Raw genomic sequence first — 25,809 nt, 5'->3', positions numbered from 1 at the left:
CAGAACAGAACAGAACAGAACAGAACAGAACAGAACAGAACAGAACAAAACATCTTATTCATCTGGAGAGAAGAATGGGCCAAGGGTACTACTTGAAGTATCTGTGGGGTAACTGAGGAAATGACAGATATATGGATATGCCTGTGATTTCTCGTCCTGTTAGGAAGGTTAGTTCTGTTACCAACCAAAGCAGTTTCCACTAGCAATACCTCGCGTTTGAAGCCACTCTCAATAGCCTTACTGCCTCTCTCCCTTCTCCTCCATAGGTAGCTCTTCATTTGCCAGCAAGCCCACCACACCAACTGGATTGGGTGGAGGATTTCCACCTCTCAGCTCACCACAAAAAGCATCCCCCCAGCCAATGGGTGGAGGATGGCAGCAGCCAGCTGGCTACAACTGGCAGCAGGCACAGCCTAAGCCACAGACCGGTATGCCTCACTCCTCCCCTCAGAACCGACCCAATTACAATGTGAGCTTCTCAGCTATGCCTGCAGGACAGAGTGAACGTGGAAAAGGAGCTACTAACTTGGGTAAGGATGATGGCATGAGTCTGGTATAGGATGACCTGCTTGTATTGTCATACTGCTGGATATGTTATGTCTCAAGGACACCATCTTAGAGTTGAAGGGACATCAGGTGATCCACACCCCAAGTACTATGTGAAGCATCTGGGCCTACCATGATCCCAAACAGGTGGCATGTGACTGCTGGCTTACTTGCTTTTCCTTCTTCTTGGTGAATAAGAAGGAAGGCATTTGTCATAGGTTTTCAAACTAGCATTGCACTTGATATATTATAAGTGTTAATACATGTTGATTGGATGGGTAGAAGGGACATAAAACTACTTCCTTTAAAAGAAGAAAAGTATTCTTAGGAGAAAGGGAATGGGAACCTCTCAAAATGATGTTAGGTTTTCCCCTTATACCCCAGTGAGAGGAGTGGTTGGTATATTCTTGAGTTTGGGGGTACCTGTGATGGTGTTGTCACCTAGGGCTAGAAGATTCCTTAGACTGATGTTCTTTTTTGTCTGTTTGTTGCTTGTTTTTTGAGATGGGTTTCTCTGTATGGCCCTGGCTGTACTGGAGCTCACTCTGTAGACCAGGCTAGCCTCAAACTCTGCCTTCCTAGAGCTGGCATTAAAGGTGTGCACCACCACTGCCCAGCAAATTTTTTTTTAAAAACGTATTTTTCAAGGTTTGTTTTACTTTATGTATACGAATATTTGCTTGTATGAATGTGTGTACACCATGTACATGCCTGGTGCCCAAGGAAGTCAGAAAAGAATTTCAGATCCCCTGGAACTGGAGTTATAGATGGTTATGAACTACCATATAGGTGCTGGGGATGGAACCCAGTTCCTCTGCAACATGCAGGAATATCCTAGATGTGTTCAAGTATTATTTTTTAAAGTATAGTTAAAGCCAAAGCTCCATTATAGATGAGTGATCCATGAGATAAATCTAAAAAGTAATCTCTCAGTTTCTTGAGATTCCTGACAGAGCCTGGACTTGAGTTCCAGTCATTTGGCACCAGAACATCTGGCTTTCAGTGTTATCCCTAGCTGGACATGGCACCAGTGTTTGTTCACAGCATTGCTGTGACAGAAATGCATGTTCTGGAGATGTGTGACATCATGTTTATCTTTAGTTCTCAGGGGCACTCTTTGGATAAACCCGTTGAGCCATGTGGCATCCGTTTCATTTTTGTTTTGAGAAGATAGTGGGTGAATGTCTCCCGGGAGCGCTTAATTTTGGTGTGCACACATGCGATGTGGCTTCTTAAGAAAAGAGATGGCAAATCATTCCCAACCTGGAAACAAACCACCTTAGGTTGATTACTGCCAACTGTGTGGACTGCTGTGGTTTTGTTCTGTTTTGTTTTCAAATGACACTGAGATAACCAAGCATGCTTTTAGCTCATTCTCATGACAACACCGTATCGTTAACATCACCTTCATTCTCCGAATGAAGAAACTGAGGTATAGATGCCTGTAACATCCCTGTGGTCATAGCTGAATTTTAGATACATGGAGTTTGTTTCCAGGATCTACCTCTTCAAAAAGACTGAGATAGATTTATTCTAAATCAGACTTACAGGGGGAGGGCACCATGATCCACCGAACCCATCAACTGGGCATAGACAGGAAAGGGATAGCAGGAAGGATTTCAAGGATTCAAATGCTCTTATCTAATCTCTGATGCTAGTTTGTTGTAATCATGGTAGAACTGTAAGTACCTTCATCTGCAAAGTTACACTGGCGGTGAAATGGGCTTTAATGATCTAGACTCCAATCCTGGCCTTGCCATAGATACACTATGTGGTTCCAGACAGACTTCTTAGGTTGTTTAGTCTTCCATTTTTCTCACCTGTTACACAGAGCCTTTAATATTCCTCACACGGCAGCTATGATGGGAACAAATGTATGGAAAATCTATACTCCTGTACTCTTGTGAAGTGAAAGTTTGACATTCTGTTTCAGAATAAAAGTCATGATGGTTTCCAATGTTATGTTGCAGAAGGGAAACAAAAGGCTGCTGACTTCGAAGATCTGCTTTCTAGTCAAGGCTTCAATGCCCACAAAGACAAAAAGGGGCCTCGAACAATAGCTGAGATGAGAAAGGAGGAGATGGCTAAGGAAATGGATCCTGAGAAACTAAAGGTGAATGAGCCCCTTGATCATCCTATAGGACAAAGCCGTGTGACAAGTCATTATGCCCAGTCATCTCTACATTCCTTACCTTTGTGTTGGTCACTAGGGACTGAATACTTGATAGACACAACTTGAGGAAAAAAGGATTTATTCTGACCCGTGGTCTCAGAAGATTTCTATTTGCTGTGACAGGAAAGACATAGCCATGGATACATGCAGAATAGCTGCTCACTTGGAAGCAGAGAGGAAACACAGAGAGGGACACTGCAGCAAATGGTGGGCAGGTAGAACCTTCAAAGCTCCACTCCTAGGGAGATACTTCTACTAGCTAATCCCCTTACAGGTTCCATAATCTCCCTAAATACATGCCACTGGTGAACAGGGGCTCAAAACATGAGCCAGTGGAAAAGAATTTAAATCTTAACACCTAAGGGTCTTTCCCTCCTAATGCCATTCACCACCGTGAGTGTTAATTGTCCACAGTGACTCTAGGGTGGGACACAGACCATATCAACTAGGAAGGCACTTCCTTCTGGCAATCACTGTATTACAGTGAGTCTCTGAAGCTGTGGTTTGAAGACAGCCATACTCTTCAATAGCAAAGTAGCTTTGGGAAGGTTGGTACATGACGCTTAATTTACCTACCAGATGAACAATGATATTTGACTCTAGTTCAGAAGCTTTTAGATTGTATCAGTCATTAGAATTTGGTGAGAACAATTCACCCTTTGTATTTTCTGTCTACCTTGAGAACTTTCTGCTCTTCTTGGTTGACTGAAACCCAGTTTCAGTTCTCTGTGAATCAAGAGAGAACTATTTCTGCATCCAGGGATTACCATTCTGGAGACATTGGGCATGAGGTCCACAAAGATTGAGGACAGGAAAGCTCATGATGGCGAGGACCTGGCCTCTATCACAGACTCCTTCCACTTTTAAGTAGAGAAGTTCTACTTTTTCTTAAAACAAAAATCAAAACAACAAAAACATTTGGTTTTGATTCTAAAATCTATGTGAGAATCAGTTTTGGGGAAGAGAGAATGATTTTATTTTATTTTATTTTATTTTATTTTATTTTATCTTATTTTATTTTTGTACTTTAAAAGAAAAAAGTGGGGCTGGAGAGATGACTCAGTGGTTAAGAACCTGACTGCTCTTCCTGAGGTCCTGAGTTCGATTCCCAGCACCCACATGGTGGCTCACAACCATCTATAATGGAATCTGATGCCCTCTTCTGGTATGCAGACGTACATGTAGATAGGGCATATATATATATATATATCTGTTATATATATAACAAATAAATAAATCTTGAAGAAAAAAAAAAGCTTGTCACTCAGCGAATCCAAGTTCCTTAACTGGTAGAGAAGGAGGCAAGTTCTTCACAGGGAAGGCCTAGAGTGGACAGCTGGATGCAGATTGGCCTGGAGGCGGAGGGTGGCTCTGAAGATGAACGTCATGAGATGAGGTATATAAAGATCAAACTGGCATAAGCCTTATGGCATGACATACGGCTCTGGAGCAGAAGCTGAGAGCTTACATCTGATCCACAAACATGAAGTAGAGAAGGAGGGGGTTCACTGGGAATGGCATAGGTTCCCTTTAAAAGATCTTAAAACTCACCCCACCTTCTCGAACAAAGCCACCCTTCCTAACCCTTCCTAACCATGTCCACCAACTGGGGACCAAGAACGCACATATATGAGACTATGGGAGCCTTTCTCATCCCAACCACCACAGCGTCCATTTAATCACGCCTTTTCTTTCTAACACGGAGGTTTTCAGTTTGAATCTCTGATTTAAGGGATCAATTTATTTAATAAACCTTTCGAGCTTTACTCTATGCCAGGTCTGTTTAGCTCCTGAGATATAGTGATAAGAAACAGTCCTTTTCCATAAACAGCTCCAAGTATTGACAGGGAAAGGTGAACACACATACTCAATAATGTATGACATATATGGCACATTTATAGTAGGGTAGGCCATGTTTTTTCCCCTTTGTGGTGGGAGGCAAACCCAGTGCAGGTAGGTATTCCACCACTGAGCTATGTCCTAGCACAACTTTGGCCTACACGAAAGGACTATTTAGTTGCTTGAGCAAAGGAGATTCAGGTGTGACCTCATGAAGCTCATGTTAGGAGTGTATAATTAGCTGTAGGAAGGCAGGGAGAAAGAAGCTCAAACCACAGAGGTGAACTCTGAAGTTCATGAACAGCTTTTGAACAGTGATGCAGACTAGAAGGACGTGGGGGAAGGTTGGGTTGTGTTCCAGCTAGAGGGGGCTGCTTTCTCAGTTTTATTGAAACAGTATAGATCGTCAGAGTCCTGGTAGACAGAAAGCATTTGAGTGTCTTAACCCTTTTTGTATTTCCTGTCTGCAGATCCTGGAGTGGATAGAAGGCAAAGAAAGAAACATCAGAGCTCTGCTTTCCACAATGCACACCGTGCTGTGGGCCGGGGAGACCAAGTGGAAACCTGTAGGCATGGCGGATCTGGTGACACCAGAGCAAGTGAAGAAGGTGTACAGGAGGGCCGTGCTAGTGGTGCACCCAGACAAGGTGAGTAGGACCTGCCCTGTCATAGACATGCCTAGTCTCTGTTTTAGAGTTGACAAGCATAGGATAAAAGGGCACGCTTTCAATTTGTGGATTGACTAAGACATTTATTTGACAAAACTTACTCTGTAGGTTATTTAACTCAGGTATTTAAACAAATAGTCACAAGGCATGAGGTTGGCAGGAAGCAGTCAAAGCATCCTTCACAAACTGTGGGGCAAGCATTTTATTCACTATGGAGACTGAGCACTTCAAAGGAAAAGGCTGTTGTTCCTGTGGAGGACAGAATTGTGTCTACCCAGGAGACACTTTAGGGTGTGTTTGGTTTGGAAAAAAGAAATACTGGTGAGGAGCAATAAGATGTTTAAAATGTCAGTGTGTGTTGCCATTAATGCTCATGGTTTGAATAAATAAAGCACAGAAGAGCTCTACAGATCTGAAGTTTAGCTCCCCCTCGGCTGAATTCTTTGTAATTTGCAGCAGCACCTCAGATTGAAGTACACCACTCTGTTCTCATGTGAACTGTCACAGACAGGAGACATGAAGTCATGATTGCAGTGCCTTTGGGAATGCATGTTTGAAATCCATGTTTGATGTCCATCCCCCCACACTTCTTATGACTAAATAGGATAATTAATGGGAACCATTCATGCATAAACTTTAGTCACTCAAAAGAGAAGAGCCCACAGAAATTGGCAAACTGCCTTATTATGAGTCTCAAAGACCTAAACTTTATAGGAATTGGAAAGGGGGAATTTTGAAATCCAGTCAACTAGAGACAGAGCTATCATTAACCATGAGGTGCATCTTTTGCTGCCCAATAAGCTCCCACTTTTCTCCTTATTGATGGGTTTCTATTATCCTCTGTGAGTTTCCAGGGCAGTGCATAGTAATTAATTTCATGTAGATATGGTGTAAAAAGAAATGTATTAATGGAAGATCATTGTAATTACCATCCATCCACAATCTCAGTGAGTTTAATATTAGTTTAATTTTGATCTGTGGTATCTAATTGTGTTTTGTGTTTTCTTTAGGCGACTGGGCAGCCCTATGAACAATATGCAAAGATGATTTTCATGGAGTTAAATGATGCCTGGTCTGAATTTGAAAACCAAGGCCAAAAGCCCTTGTATTAATTTGTGAGCTTTTCTATGCTGGCTGCAATCCTGTGATAATGCTTAGTGTGTACCACAGTTCTGAGATTTTTCACAGATGAACCAAAAATTCTAGTAATGTATTTCCAGTACTAAACTGTTAAGTTCCTCGTGAATTCATTTCTCATGATAAGGAATGTGAACGTTTGGTTTCTTGGAATCCATAGCACCAAGAGGAACTCTAGTGAGCTGACCTTGCAGAGTCATGACATTCCAGCCTGCCCTTTGGGAAGCCTACTCAGCATTTTGCCTGGGGAAATAGGACCTCGGCCACCCAAGGTGAAGGCATGACATCCATCTCACTGTCAGAGATTAAGATTTATGAGTGGACATTATGATAATTGGATTACGTAATGGTTTTAAGGACTTGATTTAGGAATTGTGTATGTGTGTGTTTTTTGTTTTTAAAGATGTAATTTGAGCAATGGCTTTACACAAACTCCAAGAATATATCACCAACCAAGTATTTTTTAATGGAAACTTACTGAAGCCTTTAGCTTCTTCAGTGTGTGTCTTTTGGTCAAGAACATTACCAATTATAGAAGTGGCTAAGTGGTGGGAGGTGGTTATGCAGAAATCTAGGCATTACCCCTACTTTTCCTGGATGCCCTACAAGCCCAAGCACATGATAGCTAAAGAAAACAGGAGCCTTAAATGTCAAATCTTGACTCCAGGTCAGAACGTTGGGGTACTGGCTCCTTTCCCCTTTAAATTTGCAGTTGATTAAAGAGAAGCTTTTGAACACTACCACCACCACAATTCCAAACCTATTTGAAATCCCCTTCTAATTGTTGCCACAAGGCTCAGTGCTCTTTCTTTTGCTTAGCCAAGAAAACATTCTTCATGGGTGACAGTTTGTAAAGCATTTTGGCCCATTCACAGTTTGTGTAGACCTGGCATTCTGGTGATTGCAAGCCAAGGGAAAAACAGAGAAGATAACACTGAGAAGGGTTTGGTTGGGGAGAGAGCTGTGGTGTGCCTTCAGATCCAATCGGATAGCTTGCCAGTTTGAGGAGTCAGAGTCCCACCCACCCAGTAAATCTGGGATCCCACCCCCAGGATTATTTCCGCTGGGTTTGCTGTTGGATGCATGTGAAAACTATGCAAGAATGAAACATCAGCTTGTTGAAATTTTGTCCAGTGCTCAGAGCTTCCCACTTCGCAAGGGAACAGCTCCTACTGCTGGGACTTCCCTAGGTCTCCTGGTGAGCAGGGGCAGCATCTATCTCTCCATATATGCATTTGAATATGTCTAATGTGCACATACACAGTCACAAAGCAGGTGGTCAAAAAAGATTATCATGCTAATCTTAAAAGGTTCACATTCAATATTGTGAAAAGCTTTCAAAGGTTGTTTTTCAAAGACAATCATTTTGTTTGTTTGTTTCTGTTTTAATATTCTTGTGACAAACTAAACTGAAAAAGCAGCATGTCAGAAATAATTTTGGTTCCATATAGACCTCTCTCTCTTTTTTTTTAAATTATGAAAGTTCATTATTTATTTTACCTTTTACTGATAATGTGAAATTCTCAAAAAATGTTCTCTTTAAAATATACAGTTGTAAACTCTTCAAAGTAACCATAACAACCAAGGTGTTATTTATTAACGTATTATACAATGATGTCTGACCCAGTATGTGCTTGTCCTATTTAAGATTGGAATGTGAGACGTGTTGCAGTGACCTGTTTTGTTTTTTGTTTTGTTTTTTTTTCCTCATTCCACATTTGTAGATATTGTGTGAACTACAGTATATAATGACAATAATTAAGAGGATATTATGTGGCCGTCACATACATTTTGAGATGATAGAACTCTATTAGCTTTATATCATGTTTGCATAGGTCATTAATGTTCATGGTTTAAATACCATTAAATGTTAGGTGATTAGCAATGAGAAAGAACCCCTCCTTAAATCTGGGAGTTTCCCACTGCTCTTTCCCAGATGCATTATGATTCCGGACGCCTGTCTATCTTAAAACTCTTAACACATGCAGACCAATAAGTTCTGCATTCCTTTTAAATACCAGGTTGTGACAGTTTGTTGTTGGTCAGATCCACCGTCTCATTCATATTTATTGTAATATATTTTTGTTTTGTAAATACATTAAACAAAACAAAATGTCATTGTTCTAAAAATATTTGTAATGTATATTAAAAAGGATAAAAAATACTTGCAGAAATATACATTATTTTTGTTCCTGTGGGAATACAAGGGGCCAGAGAGATGATGCAGTGGTTAAAAGTGCACATTACTCTTGCGGAGAACCTCAGCACCCACACTGGGTTTGCTCACTGCCTGTGTCTTCAGCTCTAGAGGTATCTGATGCCCTCTTCTGGTTTTCATAGGCACTTGCACTGATGTGCACACACCCCTCCCCCATACACATGATTGAAATAAAATAGATCTTAAACAAGCAAAAAAGCATTCCAAACCAAAAAAATGAGATATGGAGTACACTGCCAAACTTGAAAGACACCCTTTAACCTGATTTGCTTTTAAGGACCGATAAAAGGAAAGAACGTGAAATGCACAGAATACATTTTCACCAAAAGATATCCCGACAAGATTCTACATTTATACTTTTATCTCCCAGTATCACGCATGTCCTCAGACAGACAGACACATACACACACACACACCACTCGTTATGTCTGATGAATATTGTGTTGCAAAAGGAATCAGCAGAGAAATCCTGTTCTCACAACAATATGATTGTGTTTTCAACCACATGTTTGTGTGCTGAGTCAGAGAGATTGATCTATAGTTTGGGACTTCACTATCAAAGAGAAATGTTGGATATCTTTATGCTCGATGACAGAGAGAACATATGCACATCTGTAGACACACCGTTCTAGAGCATTTGGGCCACTACTTTGCTTGTGTGTCCAGAGCTGTGGCTCCTCCAGCTTCCTAATGCTGTGACTCTTTAATGCATTTCCTCCTGTTGTAGTGATCCCCCATCCCTAAAATCATTTCATTGCTACTTTGTAGCTGTCATTTTGCTGTTATGAGCTGTGACATAAATATCTGATATGCAGCACCCATGGGAGTCATGACTCACGGGTTTAGAACCACTGGTTTGGAGGCCAAAGTCAGTACTAATCCTACTGGTGAGACCACACAGAGTAAGAAGTCAGCACAAAAGTGGAATTCCAGATGAAGTTATCCCAGTGCAGGCCATTTTCCATGATGGGAACACCAGCTCAGAAAATGCAGATCATCTCAAGAGTTTTTTATTATCCTAAAAAAAAAAAGCCATACTGTTTGTGGAATGCTGATATATGTTGGTTTGAAACTAAAAGAATAGCTATGAATAGTGATTTTTTTCCTACTTAATGTCTGTTATATTGAAAAATACTTTAAACTCTGAGTCCTGATTTTATCATTTGTAAAATAGACTCCATACAGCTCTTCAGTTGAAGAATTAGGCACTATGTGTATAAAGTATTTTCACACAGATGTTGGCCAATAACTATCACTACTGTTAATGATAATAAATAAGACTGACTGCCACACTGTTGGTTTTGGAGCTGGAACTACATGGAGCCCTCAGGTTCAGAAATGAGTCCAGGAATAGGAAAGTCTGCTGGGAACACCTCGTCCCTTGGCACTTCTACCTGTCTCCTCGGGGTGGGGTGAGATCTGGGTGTGGAAAATGGCAGATGCTGGTTTCTGTTAGTGTCATAGCACACTTCCATTTATGATGCACTGACCTTAGAGCCTGTTCTGTGGCAGATGTGATACCTCGTTGTGACCTTCCATGTATGGCCATGTAAGTGGAGCTCGAGAAGGGTATTTTCTTTGGAATAGGGCGAGGTGATGCTATTTATTGTAAACAATAATATTTGCTATGTCAGAGCTCAGAAAGTGACTACAAACTACAGATCGTAGAACCAAAATTTTTCCCATCTTCCTTCTTCATTTCTCTTATCCCTCATTCTTTTCTAGGCAGATCATAGAGACTAGAATTCATCTTTGGCAAGGCAGGTCATTGAAACCACACCCTTTCCCCAAAGCCAGATGTAAAAACGAAAATCACTCCAAATCTACCTCCCTTTTGCCATAAGAGTTGACCATCTGAGGTTCTCTCTCATTCTCTGATTGTATATCACAAGGTCTTTTTTTCCAGGAAGGGTCTTGTGCCATATCTAGATAGACCCTTTGGATTCCCCTCTTAGTCCATTACTATTAGGCCAGACTCTTTCTGACCCATGATATTTTGGTGTGGCTGTCAAACAGTACACTCATACTCTTGAGTCTTCCTCAGCCTTCAGGCTCCTGTGTCATTTAAAAGTATGATCATATAAATTTGTTATGATTTTTATGTTGTAGCCCATCTTTTGCTATAGTTGTATTGGCCATTAAACTTTATGAATTGCAAAGGGATCCCTTTTTTGTTCCCACAGTTAATATAATCAACCTTTGGTTGATTATACTATAGGCAAGACACTAGTAAAAAATATGTATATTAATATGAAATCAGCAGGGCGGTGGTGGCGCACGCCTTTAATCCTAGGACTTGTGAGGCAGAGGCAGGTGGATTTCTGAGTTTGAGGCCAGCCTGGTCTACAGAGTGAGTTCCAGGACAGCCAGGGCTACACAGAGAAACACTGTCACAAAAAAAAAAATTAATATGAAATCAATGAATTACTTTGAACACCTTCTTAAACATAAGATATTACTGTTGTTCTACTCATTGTCAACCCCTGCCTCCTCTAGTAGGGCATAAGATCTACTGTGAGAAGAAAGCAACTGATTAACTGAATTAGTGTTTCGGGGCTTGATCTCAGCTTTCCTGTTCTTTGGTCACTATTTGAGCTTGGGTTTTACCAGCTGTCAAGTGGAGATAGTAAAATCTTGTTCGGAGCCTTTGAAACTTGAACTCAAGGAGGAGACCTTAAGATTCATCTTAAGGACTCTAGTCAGAGGCAGTCAGACAGTGGCCCAGGTCTTAAACAATCGAGTAACATAGGAAGGGCTGGTTGGAGTGAGATGCAGGTTCTGGTGGCTTTTCTTCTTGTGGAAATGTGGAATTGGTGAGTAGGATCTTTTTCCGGTGCAGTATCTGGCACAGGAAAAGTCCACTTTCTCAGGTAAAGTACTCAGTGAACCGAAAGGACAATTGTGGCAGAAAGCAGTTGGAAACACTGTCTCAGAATTCTGATTCCAAACATTATCCTGGAGGGCCAACATCTGTCTTTCTCTTCCTCTTCTTTTTTCCCTTTCTTACCAGTTTTCAATATTTACTTGACAAGCCTTTGGTATTCACAGGACACTGTGCCTCTGATGTCGCTTTCTCTCAAAACGTGGGACACAGAAAGCTTTGGCAAACCCATCTACAAGGCTGTGCAGGGACGAATGGGGTGGTTGAGGATGGAAGAATGAGATGGTTTACATCATGTAATCTAGCCATTTAAGGTGGAAAAACCTCCTCACTAATGTATCTCAGTGGTTATAAAGGAGGAGTTAAAAACACAGGTTTGGCAGAGAAATTTTCTGAGTGCTTTTATAGATACAATAATCCCCCATTTTCACCAGGTATATTGTCCATGACGCTGGCAGATGACTGACACTGCAGACACTGTGTACATGTTCATTCTGTACACACTTACAACGGTACAATGGCTTAGTTTGTAATGGTTACAATAGGATTAACAGTCTAAAGTAGAACAACAGCTCTATTGTAAGTTATGCAAATGTGCTTCTCAGAATCACTTCTAAGATCACTAGGTCTTAGCAGACTGAATATATATATATTCCTTTTCTTTTAAGTTTAGAACTTTGTGGGTTTTGTCTTTCTAACCTTGTCTAAAGAGCTGTTTGGCTCCTTTCTGTAGAGGTCTTGGACTACTGGATGGTTTCTAAGATGAAGATTCTACTGAAGAAGGTAAGAATAAAATGGCTCTGGAGGAGTGAAAATTGGCCTTAGTTATCTGTGTTACAAAAAAAATAGCTGTTTACTTGAGGACCCAGGAGAACTTCGGACCCAAAGAATTTGTAATGAATGAAGGGTACAGACAGACACGATAGTTTCCACAAAATGTTAATGTAGCTACAAAGCAAGCAAATCTATACAAAAGTCAAAGATCTTAGATAGGGATGCTTCTAATCCTGTTTTCTGGTGCTGTCACTCACCCAATCTCTACTACCACAGCCACACAATCTCAGAACAAACCACACACGTACACAGGAAGAGTCGTCCTGGAAAGTGAGGTCTAGTCCTGCACCAAAGGTAACTTCTCCCCATTCTTATCCTGCGTCCCACTTTTTCCACCTGTCCTCTCAAGCAAGTTTCCTAGCAGCTAGCCAGGGTGATGGTGAGCATCTAGAATCTCCTGAGGCAGCGCCTGGGCCCCAAGTCACAACAGTGAGGAAGAGCTGGACCCCAGATTGAGAAGCAGGGTTGGAACGTTTCAGAATCCAGGATCCCATGAAAGTAGGTGGGGGGTGAGATTAGAAGCGTAGTTCCCGGCCAGCCGGGCGGTGCTGAGCAAACTCGGAGACTACTGGAAAGAAGTTCTGAGTGGCAGGAATTAAGACCCGTAGCGTCCGAGCTATGAGTGGCGGAGGCGGGATCAGTCCAATGGGGCGGAGTTCTGCATGACTGAGATCGGAGCGGGCAGGGACTTAGCTCTGCGAACTGGGGGCGGAGTCCGCGAAGTGGAGGAAGGAGTTGGGGGAGGGGCTCCAAGAGTTGGAGGCAGGATTATGAGCCAGAGTGGGGCGGAACTGTGGGCGGAGCGGAACTGGGCCCGGCAGAGGAGAAGCCTCTAATCCTGTTTTCTGGTGTTGTCACTCACCCCCAATCTCAACTATCCCAGCCACACAATCTCAGAAGAAACCACACACGTACCACACACGCTCAGAGTGGCAGGGATCGGAACCAATACAGGAAATGCTGAGTGACTGTAGGGCAAAATCTGGCATAATTGGGTGTGAGTTTATGATTGGCAGAATTCTAAACCAGTAGAAATCAGATTCTGCATGGACGGTGGGGTTGGGCTTCTGGGGGCGGGAAACCACGGGATGGGGCGGAGTCTAACAGCAGGGGCGGGGCCTAGGTGAAGGGGCGGGGCTCCGTTGGTTGGGTACGGAGTTATCGCCGTCAGGGGGCGGGCCGGGTTTTGGATTCGCGCGCCGGCCCTGGCTAATCTGGGTGTGGGCGGCTTTTGGAGAAAGCCGGAAGCAGCGACAGCCCCAGCTCCAGAGACATGGCGGGCGTTAAAGGTACACTGCGACCCTCGCCCGCGGCTAGTGGGTGGGGTCGCTCCCGGCTCCAGGCTGCTTGGCGAGCAGCCAGTGTGCTGGTGTGCGGCGAGCTCCTGCAGACCGCGGCCTCCCGGATGGCGGGCAGAGGTGTTTCGCGGAGCCTGTAAACGTTCGCGTCCACGCCCACGCCCGCCAGTTTCCAAGGCGGGGGCTTCCCCCGTGGGCTGTACGTTCCACAGTGATCCCCTGGGCTTCTCAGTTCTCCGTAGGTCACATCAGGGTCCCACATCCTCACCTTCCTGCCCCGCCGCAGTTTCCTGTGGCTTACAGAGGAGCCTTTGTGTACAGGATATGTGTTGCAAACTTAGTCCTGTTGTTCCTTTAAGATTTTTCTCGCTGGGCAGAATTAATTTCGGGCGTGTGGCAGTTTGGAAAGTAACTAGAAATATTCTATTCGACGCAACCTTGGGGCTGCAATTAGGTGGGATTTTAACAAGACATTCTTGAGTGTTTACTGGTCTGTGAACAGACATAGCAGTTAGCGTGCTGTTGTGTTCTTGAATGGTGATAAAAGGGGGTACCGAGATTATCACCTTGATCTGTGTGAATGCAGAGCAATGGGTGTTGGGTGGGGACGAAGTTACTGGAAGGCTTCCTGGTATTTGGATTTCTGGTCATCCGCACAGAGTAGACTAACTTGTCTCTGTGTTGGACTTCCTTTCCTTGAAAACTATCCACAAAGACCTTTCCACTGACCAACATCTGTAAGATGGATACAGTGTATACTATGTGGGTACACTATACATTTATCTGTGTGAACAGCTAGTAAGAGACATAGCTGACTTTGGGGGGAGGGGACTTTTCTATTCCATATCAGCCACATAAACATGGTTTACTTGGACAGTGTCCACTGTATGGTACATCCATTTGAAGGCAGTGGAGAACGAATGAAAAATTGTGTCTCACTACTACAGAGTGTTCAGTCCTGGACAGAAAGTACAAAATAGCAACAGTAATTTATGTGCTTATGTAGTGACAAGGAACACAGGCTATGAAGTAGACAAGAACACATTGAAGTAAAACTTTGCAGATAATTCAGCTGTTATTGAGAGACTATGCTGGAGACTTAGGATAAAAGATAAGTGAGAAGTTTGGTCCGAGTTGATTGCCTCAAATAAGTATATTGCTGTGTAAGTAAATGATGTGTGTTCTGAGACAGTTGAGGACATAGAGATAATATAGTGAAGTGAATCATATTCCTCCATAAGATATGTTTTAAGTTGTAACTCCCTGGTGCCAAATAAGGATATGACCTTATTTGCAAGTAGTAGATGTTATCAACCTAAGGTAGTGCTGCCTTGCATGATGTCCTTTAGATAAGAGGGGCATCAGATAAGGGGGGGGGAAGCACCTTGTAAAGACAGAAGCAGAGGGCTCCAAGATGACTTAGTAGGAAAGGCATTGCTGCCTAGCCTTAAGGCCTGGGTTTGATCAGGGACCTACATGGTAGAAGCTCTTGTCCTCTGACTTCCACACTTGCACATGCAGTATGGTGCATGGCTATAAATAGATAGATAAACCTAAATAAGTAATTAAAAAAAAACAGTAGCAGAAATTGGAATGGTATAGCTGCAAGCCAAGCAGTAGTATAGACACTAGCAGCACTGGACATTAGGCAAGGAAGCCTGTTCTCTTCAGACTTCAGAGAGGATGGCTCAGCCAACACCCTGATTTCAGAAGTCTAGCCTCCAGAATTGAGAGAATTAATGTTCCTTGTTCAGGGTCACACAGGTTGTAATAGAAGAGGCAATAGTTATGTTGACTTTACAGTACTCTAAGGGTTGGGTTGAGACCAGAATATATTCACATGACTGGGCAGAGACCATGACAGAACACATCTTGTTCTTTTCATTTTCACAGGGTCTTGAAGGAAGAATGGGGAGGATGGAAGCTGAAGTTAGGGGTCAGATTGTAGTGAGCCTCTAGTGACAACATGCAGGCTGTGAACAAAATAGCAATGGGTGACACACTCAAGTACCTAATCATCTATGTGGAGGAAGGACTGGAAGATGCTCAGTGTGGTTGCAGGCAGCAAGCATACCAGCTACCCTGCCCAGAGTTCATGAGAAGACAGTAGTTTTGAATGAGGTCCGGGTAAATCAGTTATTTTGAGTTATATTGATTTGCTATAGAGTACAGCTATGGTTTCAGCCCTCTAAGGTTGGTCTTCAGGGGACGATGAAGCATGTGTTCGGGAGGGTGGGGATGGAGTAGGAGCAGGAAGTTATTTTATGTGTTGGAGTTGAGGTCCTTGTTGGCTTTGGTTCTGTGGCACAGTAGTCCAGATTGGAAGTGGAGTTCTCAGGATCTATTGTGTGCTGGAGCCTTGGCTATGACTTGGCCCTTGTACTGTGAACTTGGGGTTGACCTCAGCTTTTCAGTAGTCATGTGTAAAGTGAAGAGAGATGGACTTGAATTGATGGTTAACTCCTACTGAAATTAAGAAATGGCAAAGTGCTGGCAAGGTGGCTTACCAGGTAAAGGCTTGCACAAAAGCCCAGTGATCTCAGTTCAGCCCATGGGAAGGTGAAGGAGAGTACTGATTTCATAAGATTGTCCTGTTTACATGTGATATAACAATATACACCCCCTTTGTTCATATACTCAGTTTGAAAAAAGAGGGAGTAGACAGAGATACAGTTTCTAAACACACACACACACACACACACACACACACACACACACACAGACACACGCACGGCTTGAAGACATCCAGCAGAAGTAGGGTTGTGAAATTTAAGAGATGGTTTGGGAACAGAAAGAAGAAGTAGATCTGTGTCTCACATGCTGTAGGTTCACAGCTGGGAGAGGGAATGCTGTAGGTAGTCTGATACAGAGAAGGGTCAGGGCTACAAGGAAAAGGCCAGGCAACTTCTGAGCTGATAATTATTTGTCCATTAAAAATACCATATTAAGGGAAAAAGATAGAAACTAATATAGCAATTCCTTCTTCACCCCCTGACATCTGTATTCACCAGGTTTCCTGGAAGGGATATTAGTATCTTTCTATTAAATAGCCTCCCTAAATCGCTTAAGTAAAAGAAAGCAACAAAAACAACAACAAAAAAAATCTTAGTTAGTCAGTGACTATATTAGGGATTTTCAGAAGAAAATTTGGATGATCCAGTGTCCTGTGCTTTTGAGTTATTATTTTATCAAATAATATAGCTAGGTGAGTGGAGACCTCTCATAGCCAGCACTGATTGAGCCCCTTTTACCAAGCTCTGTGTATAGATTACCTAACTTAATTTCCATAAACCCAATGAAATGGGATCATCTTTTGTCATTTTACAAGTAAGAAACTAGGCTCAGAGAGGTCCAGCTGCCCAAGGTCATGCAACCAATTGGTTGCAGAATGGCCATCTGAACAACCCATTTGGTGACTGAGAGTCAATATGATGGGCTGTCACAAAACAAAGTGGAAAGGGCGAGTATGTTCAGATGTGAGTATCCTGTGTGTGTAGGGAATAGATACAGTGGCAGCTCATTGGTGATTGTTTCCTATGAAGGCATGAAAGCACTCTTCCGATACTGGAAGTAATTGTGGTTTGGGCACATGGAGACATTTAGGATATAATCATGGAAAGAGAGCAGTCAGTGTTCAGAAAGTGTCAGAATAACCTGCCTACGGTTGTGAGTTCCCTTCACTGCTGTTGACAAGCTTGGCTGACTGCCCTTCTCTGGCAAATACAGAGAACCCATGTAGTAGGGGCAAACTGCTGGGGTGGCAAGAGATCTATCCTCCTTTGGTGTTAAAGAGGTAGACAGAGGCAGCAGGTATCTTAATCACTTTGGGCTACTATATCAAATGAACCACAAACTGGATAGTCTAAGTGACTTAATCCTGCGTAAGGCCAGGAAGTCCAAGATCAAGGAAGAGACAGAGCAAAAAAAAAAAAAAAAGAGAACTGTAGTTTATTTCTCTCATGTTACGTCATTGATTCTGTCAAAAGAACTCCACCATGTTCTCATCTAAATCTAATGACTTCCTAAGTGTATGGCTGTGCCTGCCTGTTATCCCAGCACTTGAGCTGTGGAGGCAGGAGGATCTCAAGTTGGAAGATTTAAAAGGTACACAGACATTCAGTTATATAGGTTGTATTTGTTTCATAGTCGGATGTAAATCAATTAATGAAATAAGTAAATTATTACATTTGCTTTAGTTTGTGACCTATCCTTATATTCTATATTAAAAATTTATGTGTAGTAGTGGTATGCACACCCATGGAGGTTAGAAGATAGCCTGCCGGAGATGGTTCCTTCTTCTACCATGTGAGTCCTGGAGATTGAATTCCGGTCAGAAAGGTTGGCAGCAGGTGCCTTTATCTGCTGAGCCATCGCCAGCCCCTTGCACCTCTTTAAGTGAAAATGTGTTGTTGAGATACATATTTATATGCCATAAACTCAGCCTTCTTAAATGTGAAGTGCATTATCATATTTACAAGGTCATGCTGCCATCACTGCCTTCTATCCCCATGACATTTGTCATCCCTTAAACAAAACACTGGGCTTATTAGTGGTTTCTGGACTCATCACCCCTAACTCACTACCGACTAGAACCTTTAACATGAAGTTGTGTTTTCTACAGCTCTCGTGGCACTGTCCTTCAGCGGGGCAATTGGGTTGACTTTTCTTATGCTGGGATGTGCCTTGGAGGACTATGGGTAAGTTGTTTTGAAAAAGAAATCACAGTGTTTATGTGTGTCCATGTCTGTGTGCAGTTGTGTGTGGAGGTGATGTCTCTTTTCTACCTTAATTTTTTTCCCACCTTACTTTTTTGAGACAGAGGGTCTAAGTGAACTTGGAGCTTGTTCATTTGGTTAGACAGGGCAGTGAGCTGTAGGGATCCTTCTGCCTCTTCCTCTTTCAGGCATGCACCACTGCAGCAGACATTTTACTTGGGCGCTAGGGATTGAACTCAGGTCTCTGTGTTTGCACAGCCAGCACTTTAACTACTGAGCCATTTCCTCAGCTCTCAAGGGAATTTCTTTCTGTGTCTCTGTTCCTGTTACTATCAGAGTCTGATCAGTGCAGCCCATGCAGCAGTGCCTGAGTTAGTAAAGTCCAGGTTAGGAATTGAACCCCTTCAGACACCAGTGTATTTGTGTACAGAAAAGCTCTTTTCAAAAAAGAAAGAAAGAAAGAAAGAAAGAAAGAAAGAAAGAAAGAAAGAAAGAAAGAAAGGGATATATTCATTTATAGTTGTTACATTCTGAATCTGGAGGAGCGTGAGAATGAGTCCTGCCCCTAAGAACTTGCAGTTGTAGTCAGGAGGAACTTAGAGAGCGGACAGTGCATTTCTCCTGAGCAAAGATTTAGTGGATACACGAGCGTTTCTCTAATCACAGGCATAGGGAACAGTCAGTAGCCTTCATCCTACAACCCACTAGAGGAGGATTAATCAAGCATATAGAGGTAGCTCTCTGGGGCATTGTATGCCCTGTAGAGGAGGTTAGATCATATGTCCCAGACAACAGGAGCTAGGAAAACAAATGGAATTAGCCCAAATGTGAGGGAGGCTAGGCAGGAATGTGCTGGCTGAGACTGGAGTCAGGGAATCCTAAGGGACCGCTGTAATTGATGAAACAAAATTGGTGACAGTAGGTTTTATAAACTGATATCAAGACTCAAACGAGTCCCACCAGCTGTGCAGGTGAGTGGCTTGAACACCTTGACCTAAAATATGTGACTAAGACCAGCTGGGGCCAGTTGTTGTGACCTTTGTCTAAGGTTTTCTGTTGTTGGGATAAAACACCATGACCAAAGGCAACTTTGGGAAAAAGAGTTTCTTTCAGTTTTTAGTTGTAGTTCATTATGAAGGGAAGTCAGGACAGGAAGTCAAGTCAGGGAGGGGACAGGAACTGAAACAGACCATGGAGGAATTCTAGTCACTGGCTTGTTCCTTATTGCTTACCATCCTGGGACCACTTGCTGGGGTAGCATCACATAGAGTGGGCTGGATCTTCCACATCAATCATAAATCAAGAAAATTGCCCTATAGGCTAGCCTATAGGCCGGTGGTTCTCAACCTTCCCAATGCTGGAATCCTTTAATACGGGTTACAGGTCCTCATGTTACGGTGCCTCCCCCACCATAAAAATTATTGTGTTGCCACTTCATAACTGTACTTTTGCTACTGTTAACGAATAGTAATATAACTCTCTAATGTACAGGCTATCTGATATTTGACCCCCCCTCCAAAGGGGTCATGACCTGTGCACAGGTTGAGAACTGCTGCTATAGGCCAAATGTATGGAAAGCATTTTCTCAAGCCAGAATCCCTCTTCTTAAATGACTCTAGGTTGTGTCAGGTTGGCACGAAACTAATCAGGAAAACATTGCCAAGTTCAAATCTACCATGGAATTAGAAGTGATCACACAAATTGTTTAAATATGATGTAAGCAAAAACATTTGTTCAGAGTTTTCATAGCTACTATCGTATTTTCGTCTCGGGATATGTTGTTCCCCTTCCTGACTGCAAACCAAAGCTCAGAGTGTCAAACCTTGCTGATCGCACAGCAGTAAATGGCAGACATGACTGTGGCTCTCTGCTCTGACTCTTGCTCACGGTGCTGTTGTTCCCGGACTAATTGAACCCAGATGTTTGACTTCCCTGTAATGTGCCGTGTCTCCGTAAAAGGAGAACAGCACACATTACTGCCACCATGAGGAAACTCATTGTATACCTTTGTGACAGTAGCTTGAGATCTTCATCTGCATCAGCAGTTGGCAAACTGGCCAGTGTTGCTGCTGCCTGCTTCTGTGGTTAAGGCTTTGTTGGGACTACCGTCCCTGCCTTTGCACCACAGAGGCAGAGTGTGCACAGGTGAAGAGACCTGTGGTCACGCAGCCACTCATGTTTTCTGTTTGGGCTCTTACAGAAAAGAGTTTGACAGTCTTTGGCCTTCCCGCTTTGTAAATAATGTTATATGTAATGTTCAGATTTTGTATATGAAAAGACTACTTTGAGGCTCAGTCTACTCAGGGGCTGTCTTCTCGGCTGTGCCTCAGAAAACTGCCACAGTATTCTAGCAAGGGTGCAGGGCTCTTTGCTGAGAGATATCAGTTAACAGTTAGGTTCCTTCTCTGTAGCTTGCTTCCTCCACTGGCTTTGTCCTGACATCACCTGATAGCTTTTGCAACAGTACTTTCTGCTGATTTCTGGAATATATTTCTGGAATCTCTTCACTTTCAAATGAGTTTCAAGTGAAGAACCCACATTCATTGTTTGCAGACAGAGTCTGCTTGCTTGAAGGACACTCCCTTCTGCTTCCTGGTTATCACCCTGACTGACTTCCTACATCTGTGGCTTCACCCCAGCCTGCTCAGGGTTGCTTGCTGTGTGGGTGGATCTGCATGATTACAGTTTGCTGATGGTGTGTCTGTTATTGTTACGTGTGTTTATGATAGTGACTGGCTGGTGGGTTATTTTTTTTTAATGGGTGTCTAATTGATGGTAACAAGGATGATACATTATTTTGAAAGTATTTATAGGGAAAACCCAGTTGGAAATTCAGTGGGAATTCTTAGCCAGTGCAGATTGTTTTGCTTTGTGTTAGATTATATTTGTAATCTACCGTAATAGGTACAGGTGGGGTTGGATACATCTTGTGAACAAATGTACATTCTTCATTCCTTCCATACTAAAATCTCTTTTTTCCCCTACCAATGGAACATTCCATTCTCGGCTCTGGGATAAATGGAGATTGACTAAGACAAATCATATCTCTGTTGTAATGATCACAAATATACCAGGTGATGCTGTGCAGAAAGCTAGAGAGGGGTGCTGTAGCCCAGGGTCAGCTGGAGTCACCTTCAGGGAGGGATGCCCCAGCGTAGACTGCACAGCAGTGAGAAGAGCCCAAGGCAGGTTTGAGGTCTGAGTGTGTAGGGAGAAGACTGCAGTGGCTGTAGGTTCAGAGAATGAGGGTGGGGTTCTCCAGAGTGCATAGAGGAGGAGACATAAGGTAGCAGATAAGAAGCCTCATGTGTGCCTCTTCTACATCATCGGAAGTGTTCATGCACTCAAAAGATCTTCATGAAGCTAGCTCGTGTAAGCCACTGTACTGTGTTCTGTAGGGAAAGCAGAGGTGGCTTTTTATGATCTTGTCCTTAGAGTTGCTCATCAGGGCCAGCGATGTAGCTCAGCAGTAGAGTGCTTGCCTAGCATGTACAAAGTCCTTTGTTCATTCCCCGGGATATGAAAACTGCAGATCTCTAACATAAAAAACAGTTGTTTCTCAACACTGAATAGTTGTTTCTTAATATAATATAAGCTGCATATGTATTAGCGAGTAAGGAATAGTTTTCTAACTTTATCTGTGCCTGGTAGAAATCTCCTCATGTTTTAATATTCATAATTGATTTTACTTAGACATTTAAAATAGTGATGTTGAAACAACAGTAATGCCTCTGTGTTAAGATGTAACTTTTCTTCTGGGTTTCATCCGGGTTCCACTGGACAACAGCGTTTACTGGCCCCTGTTCGTCTTGATTTTCTACGTCATCTCCCCCATCCCCTACTTCATTGCCAAAAGGGTCACATATGACTCGGACGCGACCAGCAGTGCCTGTCGGGAACTGGCGTATTTCTTCACCACTGGGATTGTTGTTTCTGCCTTTGGATTTCCTGTTATTCTTGCTCGCGTGGCTGTGGTGAGTTCTGTTCTCTGTTGTTTTACTCTGGTCAGAGTTTCTTTCAAAGGCCTATATCTGAGGCCTCGAGTTTATTTTCGTTGCTTTGGCTCTCCTTGGAGCCTGCTGTAGCTTTAGGTTCTCTCTCCTATTGGTCAGAGTCTTGGCATATCTTCAGAGTGCTTTTTTTGTTTCTCTTACAACTTTTAGTTAAAGCATATGACATCTTGCTTTTCCCATATTAAGCTATTCTCTTCAGTCATTCCTATATTCCTGCCTCTTAAACCATGGGGCAATCCGTAAGTCAATCAATACAAATAAGGCTTTCCCAATCACAAAATGAAGGGCATTTCAAAGTGGAACCAGGGACTGACTTCTCAGGAACTCTGGGATGTACTGAGGAGTACCCAGTGAGTGACATTGCCACACCCAATGCAGGCTTTTGTTTTTGTTTTTGTTTTTTTAAACTGGAAAATAAAGATTGTGCTATAATTTACTCAGATTCTTGATGTTCTCTGACTTGCCTGCTTTTTGTTTTTATTCTACCAACTACATAGGCTATCAGAAATGTACAATTTTGTTTATTCATTCAATATTAAAATATCTCAGGAACATCTGCTATTTATGAAATGCCAAGAATAAAAACTCTATCCTGTCAGCACTTAGAGAACACAATGGTGGCCTGATGAGGATGTATGCTAAAGAATACCGCATATGGGGAGGGAAACTGATAGGAGTACCGTAGGAGGACCAAGAGACACATGTCAGCTGCTGCTTGGTAAGGGCCTCTAAGGCCAAATAGGATGCTGATTAAAGTAGGGAAGGAATGCCACATGAGTGTGGAAATGTAGTGTGTGGCATAAAGAACAGTGTAATGTGATAAAGCAGAAAGGTAAAATAAGAGTTAGGCCAGAAAGGTCCCTGAAGCCTGCTCAGCCAGAGCCTCTAATGCTGCCTCAGCTTGAAATTTACCTAAGCATCGAGGAACTCTGATGCTCTGAACAGAGATGGCTCAGGCCTCATTCATCAGCCTTAAGTTTTGTGGTAAGTCTTCCTATTTTTAGCCTTGTGGTGGTGTTAGGAGAAGCCACTTTAATTGATATTTCTGTTGGTTAACTTGAAGCAAAAAAGAAACGTGTCCACTAGAGGGCACTCTCATCCCCAGCTATGCCTCCATGGATCCATCTGCCCAGCTATGGATCATTGTTGAAGGTGTGTGTGTCTTGCCTAGAAAAGAAGCAAACAGATTCATTACTTTCCAGTTTCTGTTCTTTGTGAAGGATGGTGATTCCTGTGGAACTATTTGCACCTAATGTTGTAATTGGGTCATTGATAATCTTGCTATATGTGTTTTCCTTGAGGTAGTTACTGTAAACTAAAAACAAGTAGAGATGAGTCTCCTAGGGATACTAAGGATGATACTAGACTTAGTTAACAGACATTGTGGAATCAATTAACATGACCGGGAAGTTCACTGTCCTTCACCCATGACATTACTTAGCCCCTTAGCAGCGTTGTGTCATGCTTCAGTGGGGGATGCAGAAGAGTAAGTCTGATGCAGAAGAATAAGAGATTCATAAAGAGTACAGCCTGAAGAGGAATTAACCCTTCTCTTGTGTTTCAGATCAAATGGGGAGCCTGTGGTCTTGTGTTGGCTGGCAATGCTGTCATTTTCCTCACAATCCAAGGCTTCTTCCTCGTCTTTGGAAGAGGAGATGATTTCAGTTGGGAACAGTGGTAGCACCTCCTTCTCATGGAAATCATTGAGTCTTAGAATTTGTATTGTACGTATATATGTGCACATGTTGTGTTTTCTTAGAGATTTGAATATGCTGAGTTTTTTTTATACCTTTATATCATGATCATCTTAGGGAAGATGTTGTAAACAAAAGATAAGTTTTACTCCTGGCAAACAGTCACTCCATTGACTCAGAGTGAATTATTTTTATCTTTTGGTTCCCAGAAGACCTGTTACCATGGTCTTGTAGACAGCCGCTCACTTAACCAGGGGCTCTAAACCTTTTGCTTTGGGATACGATTGTGTAATCAGAAACACTGGGGCAGATCTTTTACAGCCCAAACATAGGTGGCACTCTCCCTAAACACTGTAGACTCATCTCAGAGGGAGTCTCATCCACACAAAGCATCAGCATCTGCTAGGGGCCTGCTGGGGATGCAGGATCAGAAGCTCCCATCAGACTGGGTACCTTTGATGAGATTGCACACTTGACACATGCAAATTGATGTGTGAGAAGATTTGTTGTAGAGGAATAAACACCATAGCTCCCTTGTCTTCTCTGTGCACAGCCACTTGTCCTCTCTGGGTGTTGCATGCTCATTTGCAGAAAAAAATAATCACCTGCCCCATGTTGTGAATGAGTTCAGACTTCAGGTGTTTCTAACATGTTTAAGTCTATAATATTTATGTTGTTCCTCAAATTTAGGGGACCTGTTCTTAGGAAGGAACAGATAAGATCATCTAAAAGGCAATGACTGATTGCTCAGAATAAGATACAAAATAACCAAAAAGCCCCTCTGTGTTGCAGGGAGGGAAACTGGGCTGGAAATGGTCCCTGCTTTAAGTGGAGGGCAGGTTAGACAATTCTTGGAAATGTTCCTTCAAGATCTTGTGCTTCCCTGTCCCTCTACAGTGCCTCCCATCCCCCACTCGACATTCCCTTGCCTTTTGCTCTTGATGGTGGGTCTCCTGAAGGGTGAGTCGAGAGCAAGCAGAGAGGAGGGAGTCATTGGAGTCACATGGTGGTGCACTTTTTGTCCTTTGTATTGAACTTGATGTCACCCCCACAGGAAACACAGAGATCCACATCATGTTGGTTCTTATAAACAGTTTTTCTAGCTTTTTTATCTGGAACCTATCAGGAGGAGGAAGTGAGAACTACAGCCACCCAATCAGGATGCCATCAGCTGTGTTTAAGTGTTGATGCTGCTAGCTAATGAATGTTCAGAGCACTCTCCTTTGAGGCTTGTGGTCCGAGGAATCGGCACTCCTGGCCGGGGCTGGTGTGACGGCGGGACCAGCAGATGAACAGACAGAGGACAGTGTGCAATGTTACTTTTGGCCTTGTGCATGACATTATGTTTTTAATATTTTGTGTTCATATAGAATTGTTAGAGTTGTCATTTCTAGTATTTACATTAGAAAAATTATTTAGATACTTAATCATTTAACTGGCATTTTTAATCATGACACTTGCTATTGTAATAAATTTGACTTTTAACACTGAAGGAGAGTTGAATTTCATAAATCTTTAATCTTGATTTACCTTGTTTAAAAGAGTGATGACAATTTCTTGATACTTTGGAATGGGCAGTTCTGAGCAGCGATCCTGTCTTAGAATGGACCTCTGTGATACCATTTTGACTGTCCTGTTGGCTGTAATAACTTTTCTTTCCTTTTTAATTTATCTGACTATTTTTGGAAGTGTCTTGGTTGTTTGATTATTTCAAATAACCAAGATAGTGTTCATGTAGGAGCTTAAAGTATTGCTTTTTTCCTCTTCCCTTTTTCTTTTTAATATAGGGACTT

The 25,809-nt window shown here is 42.6% G+C and overlaps 2 protein-coding genes across 6 annotated transcripts in view; both read left to right on the top strand.

Annotated features, from left to right (window-relative positions):
• Dnajc6 (DnaJ heat shock protein family (Hsp40) member C6) overlaps positions 1 to 8,527 on the top strand; it is a 135,811-nt gene extending 127,284 nt beyond the window's left edge. For all 5 annotated transcript variants that reach the window (XM_028778774.1, XM_028778773.1, XM_028778776.1 and 2 more), the window contains 4 exons: positions 267 to 530; positions 2,517 to 2,659; positions 5,029 to 5,205; positions 6,237 to 8,527. In XM_028778774.1, coding sequence (XP_028634607.1) covers positions 267 to 530; positions 2,517 to 2,659; positions 5,029 to 5,205; positions 6,237 to 6,338 — 686 coding nt within the window. In that variant the 3' untranslated portion in view covers positions 6,339 to 8,527. The remainder of the gene's footprint in view (positions 1 to 266; positions 531 to 2,516; positions 2,660 to 5,028; positions 5,206 to 6,236) is intronic.
• Positions 8,528 to 13,476: 4,949 nt separating this feature from the next.
• On the top strand, positions 13,477 to 25,508 carry Leprot. The gene is made up of 4 exons (XM_028778769.1): positions 13,477 to 13,585; positions 18,216 to 18,291; positions 22,097 to 22,283; positions 23,887 to 25,508. The coding sequence occupies exons 1-4, from the start codon at positions 13,570 to 13,572 to the stop codon at positions 24,001 to 24,003; spliced, it is 396 nt and encodes a 131-aa protein (XP_028634602.1). The 5' UTR covers positions 13,477 to 13,569; the 3' UTR covers positions 24,004 to 25,508.
• Positions 25,509 to 25,809: the final 301 nt, after the last annotated feature.

This window comes from Grammomys surdaster, unplaced genomic scaffold (assembly GCF_004785775.1).
Source record: "Grammomys surdaster isolate TR1022 unplaced genomic scaffold, NIH_TR_1.0 341, whole genome shotgun sequence".
In the NCBI taxonomy this organism is placed as follows: Eukaryota; Metazoa; Chordata; class Mammalia; order Rodentia; family Muridae; genus Grammomys; species Grammomys surdaster.
The sequence above is the reverse complement of the archived record's forward strand: the minus strand, read 5'-3'. Positions and strand labels throughout refer to the sequence as shown.

Bases quoted from the DNA above. Each gene is read 5' to 3' on its own strand.
- Leprot (XM_028778769.1), top strand. The intron at 18,292-22,096 runs GTAAGTTGTTTT...ACTGGACAACAG, and splicing joins TGTGCCTTGGAGGACTATGG to CGTTTACTGGCCCCTGTTCG. The intron at 22,284-23,886 runs GTGAGTTCTGTT...CTTGTGTTTCAG, and splicing joins TTCTTGCTCGCGTGGCTGTG to ATCAAATGGGGAGCCTGTGG.